General features: G+C 55.2%; 1 protein-coding gene across 1 annotated transcript in view; it reads right to left on the bottom strand.

The window, feature by feature from the left end:
* The window catches only part of ITGA2 (integrin subunit alpha 2), a 64,652-nt gene extending 47,115 nt beyond the window's left edge, over window positions 1-17,537 (bottom strand). The window contains exons 1-2 of the mRNA XM_059695017.1: window positions 17,355-17,537; window positions 767-887 (exon numbers count right to left, since the gene is read on the bottom strand). Coding sequence (XP_059551000.1) covers window positions 767-887; window positions 17,355-17,412 — 179 coding nt within the window. The 5' untranslated portion in view covers window positions 17,413-17,537. The remainder of the gene's footprint in view (window positions 1-766; window positions 888-17,354) is intronic.
* Between the last annotated feature and the right edge of the window lie 507 nt (window positions 17,538-18,044).

Here is an 18,044-nt window from a genome sequence, read left to right as displayed (position 1 = left end):
ACCTTCAGAATCATCTGAGTTTATTTTCATAGTTACCAGGGAAAACGGGCCCTGCAGTGGGACATATATTTCCAGATCCATGAAGGTGGCTGTGTATAAACGGGTCCATGGTTTGTAAATGTGATCATTACACAGCACTCAGGGCACACTGGGGGGAAAATAAAAGATGCCAGATGCACTAGAGAAAGTGCCTTTGTAACTGTGGGTGGATGCGTGAGGACTCTTCTCACACCAGCAGGGAAGGCTGATTTAGAATGAAACCAGTAGACAAAGCCTTGACGAAAGAGACAATTTCGGGAACTCATCCATCCGCTAGAAATGCCCCAGGCAGCATCGGCTACTGAAAGGTTAAAACTCAACAGAGACCAACTTACAGACAAAGAAATGGAGATAAATCTACCTACTATCTATCTATCATCTATCATCAATCTATCTATATCTATCATCTAGCTATCATCTATCAATCTATCTATCTCTCTATCTATCTATCTGTCATCTTCTATTAAGTGCCAAAACTGGTATTACGAATTTGCTATGGCATATGTAGAGAAAATGTTCTCTCCAGATTTTCAGAAAATAGCACTATCAATTCCATCAATTAGCAATCTGAGAGTTATCAACTCGCAAAGAAAAATCCTCCATTTAAAGATGCTTGAGGCCTCCTCATCAGTAAATAGTCATGACCCCACCGGAGCAAGCAGTTGCCATCCGATATTAAATGTACTTCGTGTCTTGATTGAAACAACGAAGAAGAGAGCGCTCTTACCAGCTGCCTTTTGGGTTGATGAACTGCTGCACTGCGTAGCCAAACTGGGCGTCGGCAGGCCCGGGGAAGACCCTCGCGTCCAGGAGGCCCACGTTGTATGCCACACAGCAACGAAGGACGCCTAGCAAAGAAAACAAGGACAGCCATGTGCACCCTGTGAATACAGCCACACGCTCACTCTCCACGGCCACTTCAGAAACAGCTCGCTTCACATCATTCTCCGCCTCCTCCGTTGGCCCAGAAATAGTAGCTCCTGCTTTTAGGCACTGACTTGGGGACCTGAGAGTTATCAGTTCTCAAAGAATAGAAAGCCCTGGCACCAGGCTTAGCACTTTATATTCGTGATTCATTATCTCATACATCGTCACAAGCAACCCTGGGAGACGGCTGCTGGTAGCACCACTGTTTTCCAGGGACCTCGGATGCTCCCGGAGATAAGGAGTCGCACAGGCGGAGGTGGTGAGAGCGAGGAGCGGGTTCGAGCACAGGACTCCCTGCACAGGAGCGTGGCCTCTACCCGCAGGTCCCCTGCAGGGATTTCTGAGTGACTCCAGTCAGAGACGAAGCCTCCCGCCGGCAGGGCTGAGGCGTCTCCTATTTCTGCTGAATCTCCCTGCAGATCCTGACACGGCGTCTACGCAATGTCTACTGAAAACGCGCGGCTGACACATCGAAGAAGCAGAAAAAACCACAGCTCCCGGAAAACCGTGTCATTCCTTCCCGGAGGAGGTCCTTACTGAGGAGGAAAATGCAGAGGGAACCGTCAGGGGGTTTTGCTTTGGGAGACTTCTTCCTGACACTCAAGGAACGATCATCGCTTTCAAAAACAAGAAAGGCCAGAGGATGAAGCCTCGGTCGAGAGATGTGCAAACACCTGGTTTCCAGTGGGGAGGGGACGAGGGGGGAGAGAGGCAGATTCTGCACCAGCAGCATGAATGTGAGCTGCCCTCCACCCTGTCCTCCACCCTGTCCTCCACCCTGTCTTCCACCCTGTCCTTCACCCTGTCCATCACCCTCACCCTTAACCCTGTCCTCCACCCTGTCCTTCACCCTCACCCTTAACCCTGTCCTCCACCCTGTCCTTCACCCTCACCCTTAACCCTGTCCTCCACCCTGTCCTTCACCCTCACCCTTAACCCTGTCCTCCACCCTGTCCTTCACCCTCACCCTTAACCCTGTCCTCCACCCTGTCCTTCACCCTCACCCTTAACCCTGTCCTCCACCCTGTCCTTCACCCTCACCCTTAACCCTGTCCTCCACCCTGTCCTCCACTGAAGGCAGACTGAACTCCTTAAAACCGACATCAAAGTTCCATTAACATGTGTTGTCACCAAGGAATGTCCCACTGTCCGGGCGCACTGAGGAGCGTGGTAATTCATGTCTAGTACATCAGGTACAGGCATCACGGAGGGAAGCTTGCCCTCCACTGCGCCTGGGCACTTCTGGGAGCAGCCGCTCCGAAGGAGTAAGGCATCGCCGTGCTGCCCGGGGACGGACAGCAGCTACTCTCCCGGTCCCAGGGACCTGTTCGCTCTGCAGTGCAGCTCATGGGTTTGCAGACATGCGTGCTTCCAGGGAGGAAGAGCAGATAAGACTCCAGAAATGCCCTGCAGCAGCCCACACAGGCCTCCCCTCGCCACCTGCTCCGCAGCCCTGCTGCTCAGAGGCACCGCCGCTCATCTGTACTTTTGAGGAAATAAATTGCAAAAGAAAACGAAGTCGCGAATTAATCAAAGAACCGGGAACGGACATCCAGAAACCTGGCCTTTCCAATAGCCCGCTCACCATCACCCGTTGTGCACGCTCAGAAACGCTGTTGGGATGTGTCACCCATCCTCTGACGTGAAAGCGCGGGGCGATGGTGAACCGCTCCCCCACTTTTACCAGGAAAACATCTGATGCTGGAAGGACCACACAGGACTGCGCGTGTAATGACCTCATCCTCCCTGCTCGACCCTGGCAGAGTGGGTGGTGACATGGAATCACGATGGAGCTCATTTTATCATCCAGCAGCCACATTTCATTTTATCTGTGTGTACATAGTGTGTGTGCATGTGTGTGCTGTGTGCATGTGTGTGCATGTGTGTGCATGCATGTATGTGCGTGCGTGGTGTGTGAGTGTGTGTGAGTGTGTGTGTGAGTGTGTGTGTGATGTGTGAGTGTGTGCGTGAGTGAGTGTGTGAGTGTGTGATTGTGAGTGTGTGAGTGTGTGATGTGTGATGTGTGTGAGTGTGCATGCACACTCTGAGGCAGAATCCCCAGGTCAGCGCGGACACAGGGGTCACTGCTGAGGGAGGAGGAGCCCAGTCCCTGGGGCCCCGTGGGAACTGGGCCTTGGACGCTGCAGGGCGCTGGCAGGTGCGGGGACCTAGGACAGCGAGCCGGTCACCACGACACAGGGGGCCGCTCTCAGGGGTCAGGGAGGTCCCCAGGAGACAGGCTGTCACCTAACCAGGTCCTGGAGCGCCCCGCTGGGACCTGTCCTGGGGAAAGTTTCCCCCGCCCCCTCCCCCACGGGTCTGGGAACCTAGGAAACAAGTTACCTGTTTCCCAAACACAAATGTGACGGTGCGATAGGCCGGCGCAGCCATTTCTGGCGAAAGGGAGAAATTAAAGGAGCAAAGGGACAGGTCTGTGTGCTGCATGTACACACATACGTGTACGCAAACATGCGCACTTGACTGCCCGTTTAGAACTCTAGCGGACATGGAGCTTGTTTTCATCCGGCGCAGAAGGGCTCTGGGAGGAAGCCGGACTGTATTTGGGGCGATGGGGGGGCAGGAGCTGGCAGAGCTCCAAGCACAAGCATTTCTTTCCTTTTGTCCATCCTCCCCCAGGGCATTTCCCACTGGTTCTCAGAGAGAGTGGAAGCGGGCGGGAGGGACAGAGAGGGAAACATCGATGTGAGAGACACATCCATTGGTTGCCCGAGCCCTGACCAGGGCAAGAGCCTGCAACCCAGGTACGTGCCCTTGACCAGAACCAAATCTGGGACCCTACCGTCCACAGGCCGACACTGTCCACTGGGCCACACTGGCGAGGGCAGCGTTCCTTTAAACTGAAAAAAACCCTCCTACTGGGCAAGACCAAAGTGGATCGCAGTGCGAAGAACCGCCTGCCCCGGCCCGTCCCCCTGCAGGAGCCACTGCTCTCTCTGCGGGAGCCTGCCCAGGCGCCCACCTCCCTGCGCTGGGACCACGCACAGACCCTCTCCGCCCGGTGCCCCAGGGATGGGCTCTCCGCTCGGTGCCCCAGGGATGGGCGCGAGGAAGACCTCTCCACTTTGTGTTTTACTCCCAGCATCACTGCGCGCTCCTGAGGCTGCAGACGTCTCCCTGAGAAATGCTAAAGGCGCAGCCCCGTCCCCGCCAACGCCCCACCACCCGGGGCAGTTTCCCCGGAAGCTCCCATGACCGTGGGACGGAGGAGAGGACGCGGCCTCGCGGCCCTTTGCTGAGTCATCCCCAGCGCGCACCACAAGAGCCAGGGAGCAGTATCAGCCCGGACCCCCAGGAAGCCACAGCAGCAGGAAGTGGGGTTACTCAGGCCCTGAAACTGAGAAAACTGCCTGCAGACTCTGCAGGCAGCTCATCCTCCCCCAGAACGGGGAGCGGGGAGGGGGGCGGGGGGCAGCAGGACGCAGCCACGGTCCGTTAGATCACTCGCACACAGACCGCAGGAACCCATCGTCAGTGCGCGGTCTCCACGAGAGAATGATAAAGATAATAAAGCAGAAGTCGTGTGGAACGCCCCCTCCTCTCAAAATAAGGCAACCACTTAGAAAGTGCAGGCTACTGGGGAAGGACCGGGATGAGAGGGACCTGGGCCCGAGGCCTGCGTTACGGCTTCAGGGCTTTAAGGAAGGGCAGAGCCACTCAGACAGAACAGGCCTCACAGCCCCTCAGGACCAGCGGGGGGCATTCCCGTGTTCCGTCCTAGCCTATGTAACACAAGGCTAATATGCAACTTGTCCCCTCAACCGGGAGTTCGACCAGGGGGCGGGGCCGGCCGGCCAACGGAGACCACAGCCCCTCCCCACAACTGGCCCGATCGTGGCGGCCGGACCCCATCTGTGCATGAATTCGTGCACTGGGCCTCTAGTTAAGAAATAAAGAACAACATGATTCTCCTTTAAAAGTCTTTGTTTTGCGTGTCAATTTTTTTAAAATTTTTATTTTTAAAAATATATATTTTCTGATTTTTTAAAAAGATATGTTTATTGATTTCTGAGAGGTAGGAAGAGGGAGAGATAGAAACATCAATAATGAGAGAGATCAGCTGCCTCCTGCACACCCCACATGGAGACCAAGCCTGCAACCCAGGCATGTGCCCTGACTGGGATCTGAACCATGACCTCTTGGTTCATAGGTCGACACTCAACCACTGAGCCGCGCTGGTCGGGCAAAAGGTAGACATTTTTAAATGGTAACATAAAAAAATGTATGCTGAGCAATAGAAAGAATAAGAATTAAATTAAACACGAAGTACCATTTTACATCCCTCAAACCACGAAGTAAAAAAATAAAATAACTACAAAAAGTGAATTAAAATCTCGCATTGGTGAGCGAGGTACACACACCGCTGATGAGACACGGAGCACCCTGCAACCAGGGCTGGAGGTGCTGCAACCAGGGCTGGAGGTGCTGCAACCAGGGCTGGAGGTGCTGTGTCTGGGACCAGGGGTGCCCTCCAGGAAGTGGCCAAAGGGAAGAGGGGAAAGGCTCCTGGGCTATATTTATAGCTCGTATGCACAGCAGGGACAAAACCCACAGGAAGCAGCCTACACATCCGCCAGGAGACAATAGCTAACCCCACAGGACTCGGCAACGTAAAGTCCAAGCCTGAGCCTGAGGCCGCAGGAAACTCACTGCGAAAGATAGCAAGTGAGGGCGCATTCACCACTTCTTTTCATGTAAATGGTGAGTCTGTCCATGAAAAAGCACATTTACACTTAAAAATAGCAAAGGAAAGATATGTAAATGTTTCCTATTAAGATGACTATGTAGCGTGTGTCATTCTTTTCTAGAAAAATATTAAAACTTCCAGCTTTATAAAGAAAAGTGAAATTATTATAAACTGAAATCATTAATCAAGTTTAGTGTTTCAGTGACACACACCCCCCCCCCCCCCAGTTAACTGAATTCTAGTTTATTTTTATGTTAACTTTTTTTTACACCGATTATTTTCTGGGCGCCCACTCTGTCCTGGGTCCTGGGCATGCAGGGGCATGCGGGGGCAGGCGGGGGCAGGCGGGGGCAGGCGGGGCATGCGAGGGCAGGCGGGGGAGGTGATCGCAGACAGCACTCAGTGGGGGTCACACTGAAGAAAAATGATGGGGCTAATGAAGTATGGGACCTATCTGCTTTGTTTAACAATGGACGGGTTATTTTGATTTTCTGAATTGTATAAATCATCCCATTCGATTGAATGCCTTATTGACTATGATGTGAATATCCCACTGATTGTGATCTTACTGGTTGTCGAAGCACATTCTTCTGTACCTGGGAAACAGGACAGCACAATTATCCTAAATTGTCTTAGTGGCCACAGATAATGCGTTCCAGTTGACTCAGTGGTACCAAGACCAGGACAGGGCAATTACTCTAAATTACCTCGATGGCTCTAGATAATGAGTTCCTGGCAACTCAGTGGTCTCAAGACCCGAGGGCTCTAGATAATGTGTTTCTGTCAACTCAGTGACCCCGAGACCCAAAACTATAATTAACATGCTTAATTCTGCTTCTGTAAACTGCTGTTTTGCAAACCAGGTTCCTCATTCCAAACCTTGAGATGTAATCAATACCTTTGTGATCTTTGCCTATATAAGTCTGGTTTTGCCACCATCTTATCGCTATGAGATTTGGGCATGACCCCTCATAGTCCCGGATTGCAATAAACGTGACTCTTTAATTCGACTTCTTGAGGCGCCCTTCTGTGATTCGCGGGGTACGTTACAACACTACATGATGAGGACAGAAGAGGGGTCCGAAGAGGACGGGAAAACACCTCTGCACTGTCCCGATCCTTCTGGTCACCTTGTCACCTGTCTACAGAGCTGCCCTGGCTAGGCCCTTCTGGACAAAGGAGGAACTTGGCAAGAGCACACACACCCTCTAAGTGGGGGAATCAGCTGGAGGATATTTTAGCGCCTGCACACAGCCTTGCCGTAGAGGGCTTCTGCACGTGCTATTTGGAGAGGAGCACGCGTTCTGGGCTTGGCATTCCCGCAGCAAGTGGGCCTCTGACTGTGTCCCTGCAGCTGTCCCCATGCCCCACGGACAAGCAAAAAAGGCGCGGCCCTGCCTCCTCTGCATCACAGTCCACGTGACGGAGGGGACCATCGCCACACAAGGGTCCTCGTGAGCAGGTCACCTCAGTGGGGCCAGGGGTGGGAAGGCTTCCAGGATGCACAAGTGGGGAAACTGAGGCTTGAGTGACGTGCAGACTGGGGGCTGGGGGCTCACCTGCACCTCACAAAGACGGAACCTGGACCCAGGGGAGAGACCAGGCCCTGTGCTCGTTTTAAAAAATGTATTTCAGAGAGGAAGGGAGAGGGAGAGAGAGATAGAAACATCAATGATGAGAGAGAATCATTGACCAGCTGCCTCCTGCACGCCCCCTACTGGGATGGAGCCCGCAATTGGGCATGTGCCCTGATGGGAATCAAACAGTGACCTCCTGGTTCATAGGTCGACGCTCAACCACTGAGCCACGCTGGCCGGGCTGCACTGTGCTCTTAACAGGGCGAAGGCTAGATCTCCTGAACCACAACAAAACAAGAATGGCAAAAGGACACGCATACAGGAAAGCCTGATTATTTGGGCAAAAAGTAAATACTGTCATAACACAGGAAGTCTGCATTCTGATGCGCTATAGTACTGGTTCTCAACCTGTGGGTCGCGATCCCTTTGGGAGTCGAACGACCCTTTCACAGGGGTTGCCTAAGACCATCGGAAAACACATATATAATGACATATTGTTTTTGTGATTAATCACTATGCTTTAACTATGTTCAATTTGTAACAATGAAAATACATCCTGCATATCAGATATTTACATGACGATTCATCACAGTAGCAACATGACAGTTATGAAGTAGCAACGAAAATAATTTTATGGTTGGGGGTCACCACAACATGAGGAACTGTATTAAAGGGCCGCGGCGTTAGGAAGGTTGAGAATCACTGCGCTACGGTCTGAATGCGTGTCCCCCGGCTTCCTGTGCTGAGAAGCTCACCCAGCGGACAGGGACATTAGGACGGGGCCTTCGGGCTCAGCCTTCGCCCATGAAAGGGACCAGTGCCTTAGAGCGGAGGGTCCAAAGGGACCCCAACTCGTCCCACAGAGGAGGACACAGCAGCAGGCACGTGGCCTGGGAGGAGGCTCTCACCGGAAAGGACCACGCTGTCACCCAAGGGACATCGCCGGCACCGACCTCGGCCCTCCCAGGCCCAGCACTGTGAGTAAAGGTCTGTGAGTCTACGCCACCCAAACTATGCTGTCTGTCACAGCAGCCCCAACGGACTAAACACTACAGCATTTACATAAATGGCTTGTTTAATCACCTTTCAATTTGCACTAAGACTTTTTATTCAAACTATTGATTATGTTTTTGCATTAAAAGGAAACCCATAAAGATCACATACAGTTTCCCAATTTCCAGGGCTCAGGGCTCAGTTTGCCTTTCTTTTCCTCCCAGGGGACAGTGTCACGTACACAGACAACGATGCCAATTATTATTCTACTAGAGGCCCAGTGCACGAATTTGTGCACGGGAGTGGGGGGGGTCCCTCTGCCTGGCTGGCAATCAGGGCCAATAGGGGCCATCTCTCCCAGGGCCAGCTAGCTGGGGGGAGGGACCGCGGGAGGTTGGCTGTGGGAGCGCACTGACCGTCAGGGGACAGCTCCTGCATTGAGCGTATACCCCCTGGTGGTCAGTGCTTGTCATAGCAACCGGTTGACGGTAGTTCGGTCGCTTAGGCTTTTGTATATATAGATGTACTGGCTCTCGGAATATGGCTTTGCAAAGGTTACACAGTCCAGAGGCTCAGTGTCCTATTCCAAGAGGCATCCAAGAAGCTATGTGGCTGGAGGGCCTGCAGGGACTGGGGACAGTTTGGAATAGAGTTACCCCAGTGGACCGCCTACGCCAGCCTGTGCCAGTCAGCATGTCCCCCTGGTTCCCAGGGAAACGGGCTCAGGCCCCACAAAGGCAGACAGAAGCCACCGCCCAGTGCATGGGGGAATGACAACCACCAATGGTCAAGGCATCCCGGGCCAGTCGCTTCTCTCGTGCTTTTATAACGCAGTGAAATAATCTCCTCCCGGACGGCACAGCACCCATCTCTCTCTCTCTCTCTCTCTCTCTCTCTCTCTCTCTCTCTCTCTCTCTCTCTCGACTCCAGTGAACAGGAGGCTGCCTATCCACAGAGCCTCCCAGGGACCAGGAGGCATGGCAGCCTCTGCGTGAAAACTCCCTCGTCACTAACGGCATGGGAATCGTCCCGACAAAACCGCAGTTCCTGTGAGCAGTTGGGCCACAGACCTTCTGGACACCTCTCTCAAAAGAAGAAAGGAAGAGAAATATATTTGAAAAGTGTTAGCAGCCCCAAGAGTCTGAGGACGTATGGTATTCGTCAGCTGTGCAGCTCGAGTTTGCCCAGGTTAGTCAACATTTGACGCACCAGAGCCGCAGGCGGAGGCTGGGTACAACGCCGGAATAGAAGCACTTTGAACTGATCAGAACTTTAACAAACTTAGGAAGAGACATTAGTTTGTTTTCTGATTTATAAGATGAATGAGAGTGTTTTAAAACGCCTCGAAACACCAGAGTTACACAGAATAAAGGCTTTCCTGTTTGACAGCCAGAACCTCGCAAAGCCAACACCAACTCTCCGTGCCACCGGGACTACGGGTCCTCATTACACTGGATAGAAATAAGGAGCTAAAAGCAGAACCTGAGGACATATCTACAGCTGGGAGAGCTTCCTGTTTCAGGAAAATGTGACGGAAGCAGTGACATTAACTTACTACCAGCACTGAGCTGTGTTAGAGATATGCAGCCGCAAAACTGCACCGACTCATTCATCACAACTACCTCAGCGACGTATGTTCCCAAACAACGTGTACCGCAGCTTCCCCATCAACCAGGCAGCTACCCTGGAGAGTGCAAGGTGCCTAGTCCCATAGCTCTGCCTTCCTCTCTCCCTGCACCTGCTGCCCCTGCACCTGCTGCCCCTGCACCAGCTCTCCCCCTGCACCTGCTCTCCCCCTGCACCTGCTCCCCAGCATCTGTCTCCCCCAGTATCTGTTCTCACAGCACCTGCTCCCCAACCCAGCCCCCTGAGCTGTTTCCTGGGTTCTGGTCATGGCCTCTTCTGGTCTCTCTGTGCTGGACTCATCAGCTCCATTCTTCAGTTCCTCCCTAGACGCCTACACTCCGGCCGCGTCGGCCCCTCTCCTCTGAATATGTAACTGCCCACTAACTAGAGGCGTCCCCGGATGTCTCCCATTCACCTGTCAAGCTCACCTGGCCATCTCTTCCCCTCCCCTGCCCTCCTCAGCACTCCTGTCTCAGTAACCCGCAGCCCACGGAGTGGTCCACGTGGGAAACCTGGGCTGCACTCAGTCACACTCCTCCCTCGCTCGCTGCCACCCTGGTAACTCCATCACCAAATCCTGCCCGTTCCTCCTTAATGTCTTTCCTCTCTGCCCGCGGCTGCCTTTCCATGGCTACCACCCGCGTTGACCACCATCTCTCTCAGTGGGTGCACTAAGCCAACACTAAACCCGGAGCCAATTCTTCTCTAAGTATTTCTGTGCCCACCACCCGGCCCTCCATTCCACCCACCAACCTCCCTGCCAAGGAGCCATCTGCTCATGTCACTCGCCTGCAGAAGGCCCCTCACCACCTCCCCACCGTCCTCAGGGTGAAACCCAGGTCCTCACCATGGTTCACAAGGCCCATGGCCGGGCGCCCGCTGACCGCTCAGCCCTCGCTCTCCGTGTCCTGGGCGCAAGGACCTGCTCCTTCCTAGGCGAGCATCTGGAACATCTGGCCCCGGAGCAGGACACGTAGGTCCTACCCGTGGTCGCGGAGCTCTTAGGGCATCACATCATCACTCACCTCCCTGGTGCAGGGAGGGCTGGCCCGGTGGCCTGAGCCCTCACAGGAGATGGGAACCCTGATGGCTCCTCCCTCCCCGCTGCCTACCCCAGTGTGTCCCGGTGGTTGTCTCCATCCCCTGAGGTCAACACTTCGTTTTGTACCATTTGTTCAGCAATTAATTCTACGCGACCTTATGACATCTATTATGTTACAGAAACTTACGTTGCCTCTGCAGGTTATAAGTGTAGGTCCGTGGTCGGCAAACTGGGGCTCGCTAGCCACATGCGGCTCTTTGGCCCCTTGAGTGTGGCTCTTCCTAAGCCTTAGGAGTCCCCTAATTAAGTTAATAACAATGTACCTACCTATATAGTTTAAGTTTAAAAAATTTGGCTCCCAAAAGAAATTTCAATCGTTGTCCTGTTGATGTTTGGCTCTGTTGACTAATGACTTTGCCGACCACTGGTGTAGGCCATACAGCCACGTAACGAAAACATGAGTACATTTTAAATTAGATGGAAGGTTGTTAAGGCACCCAGAGATCCGAATTCCAAAGCTCAAGGACACTCTCCAGGCCCCACTCTTCCCGTCCTTGCCCGAGGGCAGGGTCTGCCTTCGTCCTCCTGATGTCACATCCTCTTGATGCCACATCGTCCTGGTTGCAATAGGGCGGCAGCCGTCCCCACCTCCCATCTAGACCCGGCGATGCGCTTCCTAACCGGCGTCTCTCAGGAATGAACGCTGCCGTCCCCAGAGCCTCTGAGCAGACGCCCTCCCATCTCACCGGCCAAACCTGCACCCCACGCCCCAGGTCAACACCAGACCCCGCGAGAGGGACGGGACCACGAGGACCCGCTCAGTCCAGTCACCGGTCAACGCCCCTCACAGGGGGGGCTTCCCCAGGAGCTGATCTGTCAGGAGGAGGCAGGCGCCCATGCTGGTCAGGAGCCTTCGGGGCTGGGACGACGTCCCCCTCCTGTGTGGCCTTGTTCCCCGGGAACTGGGACCTCTCGGACGGTGTTTCCAGCTTCCATGTACACCTGGGCCTCGCTGGTTGCCTGGGATGGGGCAGTGGCTGCCTCGAAGCCTGATGGAAGCCTCGTTCTGTGGAACTGGCTGCAGCCAGATCAGCGACACCTGGTCCCCTGGAGGAAGCGCTTCAAAGGCACCCGGCGCCCAGGGGCTGGATCCGGGGCATCACATTCTCCTCTCCAACAGCCCTTCTTCTAGATTCTTCTCTCTACACAGCCCTTCTTCTAGATTCTTCTCTCCAACAGCCCTTCTTCTAGATTCTTCTCTACACAGCCCTTCTTCTAGATTCTTCTCTACACATCCCTTCTTCTAGATTCTCCTCTACACAGCCCTTCTTCTAGATTCTTCTCTCCAACAGCCCTTTTTCTAGATTCTTCTCTCCCAACAACCCTTCTTCTAGATTCTTCTCTCCAACAGCCCTTCTTCTAGATTCTCCTCTACACAGCCCTTCTTCTAGATTCTCCTCTACACAGCCCTTCTTCTAGATTCTCCTCTCCAACAGCCCTTCTTCTAGATTCTTCTCTCCAACAGCCCTTCTTCAAGATTCTTCTCTACACAGCCCTTCTTCTAGATTCTTCTCTCCAACAGCCCTTTTTCTAGATTCTTCTCTCCAACAGCCCTTCTTCAAGATTCTTCTCTCTACACAGCCCTTCTTCTAGATTCTTCGCTCCCAACAGCCCTTCTTCTAGATTCTCCTCTCCAACAGCCCTTCTTCTAGATTCTTCTCTCCAACAGCCCTTCTTCTGAGCTACTGTCCGGTAAATCATTAGTCACCATAACAAATGAAATCAACAAACCAGCCACAACCCCCCAGGTCTTTGCTGTGATGATAAGAGAGCGTCTTCCTCTCTGAGGGGGAATCTCTCAGTGACATGAGCGTCTCAGGCAGGGCCCACAGCCCAGGCGCAGCGTCTACATGATGTCAGGATGATCCTTTGGTCCCCCTTTTCCCTGAAATTCCTTGTCTTTGACGCGCTGACTGTGTGTCTTCACTCTGCGGAATGTCTGCAATCCCACCAGCAGCTCATGTCTTTGCAGTAACCAACTTGGCCCTTTGATCCGCCCCAGGCCCTTAGCACAGGGAGGCAGGAGCCTTCAGCACCCGCTCTGCCGGGAATTCTCCCCACCTGACGCCTTCCCCGCCGCAGGGTGTTGAAATCTACCTGTCTTGGTGGTCACCTCCCAACAAGGTGATCTGGGCCACACTGGAATTTTAATTTGTTGGGAGAGAGGAGGCTCGGTGCTAGCTTTTCAGCAGTTACTCCCAACCTGGCTGAACATCAGAAACGGATGAGTAATTGTTTTTAAATACTAAATCCTGAGCCCCAATCCACTCATTTACATCACACAGAGGCTCCCGAGCCAGTATTTGGGAGCACAGCCTAGCGGGGGTTGGGCAGTGGCAGCGGGGAGCCCTGGCAGAGGGAGTTACTTTCTCAGAGGGTGGGCTGGGGTTTGGTGGGTCCCAGAAATCAGAGATTGCCTCAAACTTTCCTTTTTGTTATAAAAGAAAAACTTCCCCACTTTATTGATTTTTATTTGCTTTTTAATTAATAAAAATATCTTTTATTAAGAAAACATATTTTTATTGATTTCTGAGAGGAAGTGAAAGAGACAGAAACATCAATGATGAGAGAGAATCATTAATCAACTGCCTCCTGCAGACCCCCACTGGGGATTGAGCCTGCAACCCAGGCATGTGCCCTGGACCAGAATTGAACCAGGGACCCTTCAATCGCAGGCTGGCCGAAGTTCCATCCCCTGAGCCAAACCGGCTAGGGGGATTTTTATTGATTGTTAGAGCGAGAAGAAGGGAGAGGGAGGGAGAGAAATGTTGATGTGAGAGTGAAATGCCTCCTGCACACCCCCTACCAGGGATCAAGCCCACAATCTGTGGGACTCGAACCTGCAGCCTTTTGGTGCACAGGACGATGCCCAGGGCTCCTACTGTGTAGTCTCGCTTGGCGTTGTCTCTTCTCGCTCAGGACACTGGTGAGTTACAAAGGAATGAGAGAAAGAGGGGAAAGCATCCAGATGGTTAATGCAGGGAGAATGGTGTAGAAAAGGTGCTAACACTAAAGACGCTGGAATCAGGTGCAGTCAGGACGCAGAGGTGCGTGTGGGGGTGTATATATGGCTTTCCGGGGCGTGTGCTGTGTACACAGAGCGGTGTGAGTGCCCGTGTGTGTGAGCAGGACGGGTGGGGCAGAGAAAGGGCTGAACACGTGGCTGGGCCAGATGGCACAGGGCCTTCCTGACCGGCCAAGAAATGCGTACTTTACCCGACACAGATGGGAGCCTCCGATTGTCTGAACCGGGGAGGACTCGACCCAGGTCAGAGCCTGGAAAGACAGCCTTGGTGACGACGAAGGGACTGGACGGGAGGGAGAAGAGGCAAAACCAGGAAACAGTGTAAACATGACAGGAGCCCAGACACAAAGAAACCCAGGGCCCAGTGCGGATGGCCGCACAGGCGGGTGGGGGGTAGGGGGGTGGGGTAGGGACAGGACTTGGAGGCGGAGGCGGAGGCTGGCCGTGAGGCTGAGGACAAGGAAGAGGTGGCCGGTGTAGAGCTTGCAGGGAACGCTGCCCTCAAACCACTGCAGAGGCCAGGAGAGCAGGAGGCAGAGGACATCTGGGTGGCATGTGCCGTGCTGGCCCGCCATCGAGGTGGGCACCCTGCTCGCTCCGGAAGCCAGGAGGAGGCCGGGGGATGCTGGCAGGAGCGGGGACTGTACCGGGGACTGGGGAAGGGAGCGGAGGACCGCGGACGGAACAGCCAGGGAGGCAGGAGAAAGGCAGGGAGAACAGAAGCCAGAGGTGGAGGGTGTTTCAGGAGGAAAGAGCTGCCAAACCACACAATGAAAGGACTTGCTGACTAAGAGAGAGGTCACAATATGCACAGGCTGCAGGGAGAGGGCCTGTCCTATCCACTGAGCGGGGGAGACTGGGCACCAGAGGCAGAGAGAGGAGGCGGCTGGAGGCCGGGGAAGGACTGCCTGGCCTGGCCTGGGGACAGGAGAGTGTAGTGTCGTCAGGCACTGGCAATGGCACGTCCCTGGCGGCTTTGGACCTGTAGTTATTAGGGACGACCTGGGCCTCTTATGGTCTTTCTTTCCCACCCTCAAACCTGCTGACCATCCGGATTGCCAGCACTTAAACCAGTGGTTCTCAACCTTCCTAATGCCGCCACCCTTTAATACAGTGCCTCATGTTGTGGCGACCCCCAACCATAAAATTATTTTCGTTGCTACTTCATAACTGTAATTTTGCTACTGTTATGAATCGTAATATAAATATCTGATATGCAGGATGTATTTTCATTGTTACAAATTGAACATAATTAGGGCATAGTGATGAATCACAAAAACAATATGTAATTATAGATGTGTTTTCCGATGGTCTTAGGCGACCCCTGTGAAAGGGTCGTTCGACCCCCAAAGGGTCGCGACCCACAGGTTGAGAACCACTCACTTAAATGGAGGCGCGACCACTGAGAGGTGCTGGAGGGGGACCGGAACTGCGAGCACCGCTTTTTCTCACACCTGTGCGAAGGGGTCTGCGGAGTTTGGGTCTAGGTGTTAAAATGAGATTGGAGGGCCGCGTGTTTCCGCAGTGGTTGGTTGGCATGTATGCTGGAGAGAATGCAAGATGTATGAACACATACACACACATGCATCTCTCTGCCATTTTACATGACACGATTGTACACGTCTATAATTTATAAACAACTATGTGTGTGCGCATAGCAATGACGAGTCCTCGACCATTTTATACAACCAGGGCCAAGCCATCTGGAATGTCACCTGCCACTGCCCTACAGGTGGCACTTATTCATGCTCATCTCAGATACTCCTGGAACCACGAAAGGAGGCTGCTCCCCTCGGAAACCGGTGATATCCCGGAGGGCAAAGCTCCATTATGATCCCCCTGAATCGGGGGAACCTGTCCCCTGAGTATGCACATGCGGGGGCAGGAGGAAGAAATAACCACACGGACACATCCCCTGGCATTGCACCCCCGGCCCTGCCCGCCTGCACGGAGCTGTGCCCTGCACACGCCAGGTGAGTCCCCGCGACCGCTGCACGCCCCGCCCGGCGGCCACGCATTCCTCACAGCAGCTCTCCCTGCGCTGCCAGACAAGCCCCGACACACCTCGCAGCAGGGAGGCACACCTCGCAGCAGGGAAACGCTGCGATGTTTCCACAGCGTCTGCTAATAATGGGCAATTAACGAGATGAAAAGCCTGGAGCTCCATGTCTACCAGCTCTCCGGTCGGCTGTGGTTCCAGGGCCGCGTTTTCCACCTGAGTCCAACCTTATCTGAAAGCCCCTGGGGGGAGGGGGGCAGGAGAGAGTACCTGTGAGCACCGCACACCAGTGCCCCTTCCTGCTGCTGGCATGGGCACTACCTACTCCTCTCCCACCCGGAGGAGGCGCAGGGCCCCCGGGTTAGCTTCTCCCTCAGTGAAGCATAGCGACTGGCGAAGTGCCTCCGGGGCGGGGGGGGGGGGGCAGTTTAGGAAACACTCATCTACTTGGTGGAAACCTTGGAAAAGCAGAGGCCGAGTTTGGGTGTTGATGGCCAAACGCACCACAAAATACAAAAGTGACGGGCCCCGCCCCCCAGGAGGGGAACGTCCCGCAGCCAGTCCGACCGGCCCAGCAGGCGGTCCGGGTGCAGGCGGTCGACCGTCCCAGCCTCAGGTGCCCACTTGGGGCCAGAGAAGTGGGGCGCGGGGTGCCCCTCACCCCCGCAGCTGGAGCTGCCGCCCCGTCAGTTCTCTGGCTGCGGCGCCAGGACCAAGAAAGTGGAAAGAAGTTTCCTGGCGGCGCTCGCAGCGGGTGAACAATGGGAGGAAGGATCCGCTCCGCGGGCCTGCGCTCCGGGCGCTGGCTTGTCTCCCGCCCCACCGGCCAGAGGCGCCAGGGCGCGCGGGGGACACAGGCTGGCACACCCTCGGATGCAAACAGCATTTGGGGACCCAGGTCCTGCAAAACCACCAGCTCGGCGCTGAGGAGGACGCATTCCCGGGACCCACAGACTCCCACCCCCCCTACCCCACACTCCTACGCCCCCCGGCCCGGTCCGCATATCCGGGACCCTCAGACCCTACCCCACCTCCTCCCTCCCCCGGCCCGGGTCGGCGCGGCAGGCACCTGTCCCAGCCGGGCTGCGGTCCCGCCCTCCGGTCCCCCACGCGTGTCCAGGTCTGTGCGCAGGTGCGCCCTGCGCGGGCCAACACCAGAGCCTGCGCTGCCTGGACTGCAGGGCGCTTCGCAGAGGGCGAGCCCGCCTTCCCGGGGCCCCCGGCGGGCAGCGCGCGAAGGGGGGGTCTCTCCATCCGCCCGACCCGGGGAGCCGGGTCCCCGTGGGGTGGGAGCGGGGACGCGCGCTGCCTGCCCGGGTCCCCCCGCCCCGCCCCCGCCCGAGACCCCACGCCCCGCTCACCTGGAAGGAGCAGCAGCACCGGCCGCAGCGGCCCCGGCTCCGCGCGCCCCGCCCGCATCCTGCGCCTCCGGGGGCTGAGCTGCTCGGGACTGTGGGGACCCGGAACCCCGATCTTCGCCAGGGACCGAGTGGACTGCTGGTCTCCTGCCCGGGCGAGAGCAAGGAAAGTGTGCGGCGGGCTCTCCGGGCGCCAGGGCCCGCCCCTCCCCGCCCCTCCGCGCCCCTCCGCCCCTCGCCCGGGGGAACACGGATGTGCGCGCCCCGCCCCGCCCCGCCCCGCCCCCCGCGGCCGCACCTGGGCCCGCGCCCCCGGAAACCGCACCTTCGCTCCGCCTGGAGGTCCCGCCCGGCCGGCTGCCCCTGCCTTTCCCAGGGGGCGGGGAGACGGACTAAAATAAGCCCCAAGGACCAGGTTAGCAACTAACTCATCGGAAAGAAAATGCGCCCGGAGCTATGATTATCCAGGTGACAGTTAAGCAAGGCCTGGCTGCTGCCGGAGCGTGTGTGTGTGTGTGTGTGTGTGTGTGTGTGTGTGTGTGTGTGTGTGTGAGAGAGAGAGAGAGAGAGAGAGAGAGAGAGAGAGAGAGAGAGAGAGAATGTGTATCTTCACTCCTCTCCGTATGAGTGTGTGTGTGCATGTGTGTGTGCGTGTCTTCATTCACTGAGTGTCTGTATGTGTGCATGAGTGTG

Source organism: Myotis daubentonii, chromosome 4 (genome assembly GCF_963259705.1).
Source record: "Myotis daubentonii chromosome 4, mMyoDau2.1, whole genome shotgun sequence".
Classification (NCBI taxonomy): domain Eukaryota; kingdom Metazoa; phylum Chordata; class Mammalia; order Chiroptera; family Vespertilionidae; genus Myotis; species Myotis daubentonii.
The sequence above is the reverse complement of the archived record's forward strand: the minus strand, read 5'-3'. Positions and strand labels throughout refer to the sequence as shown.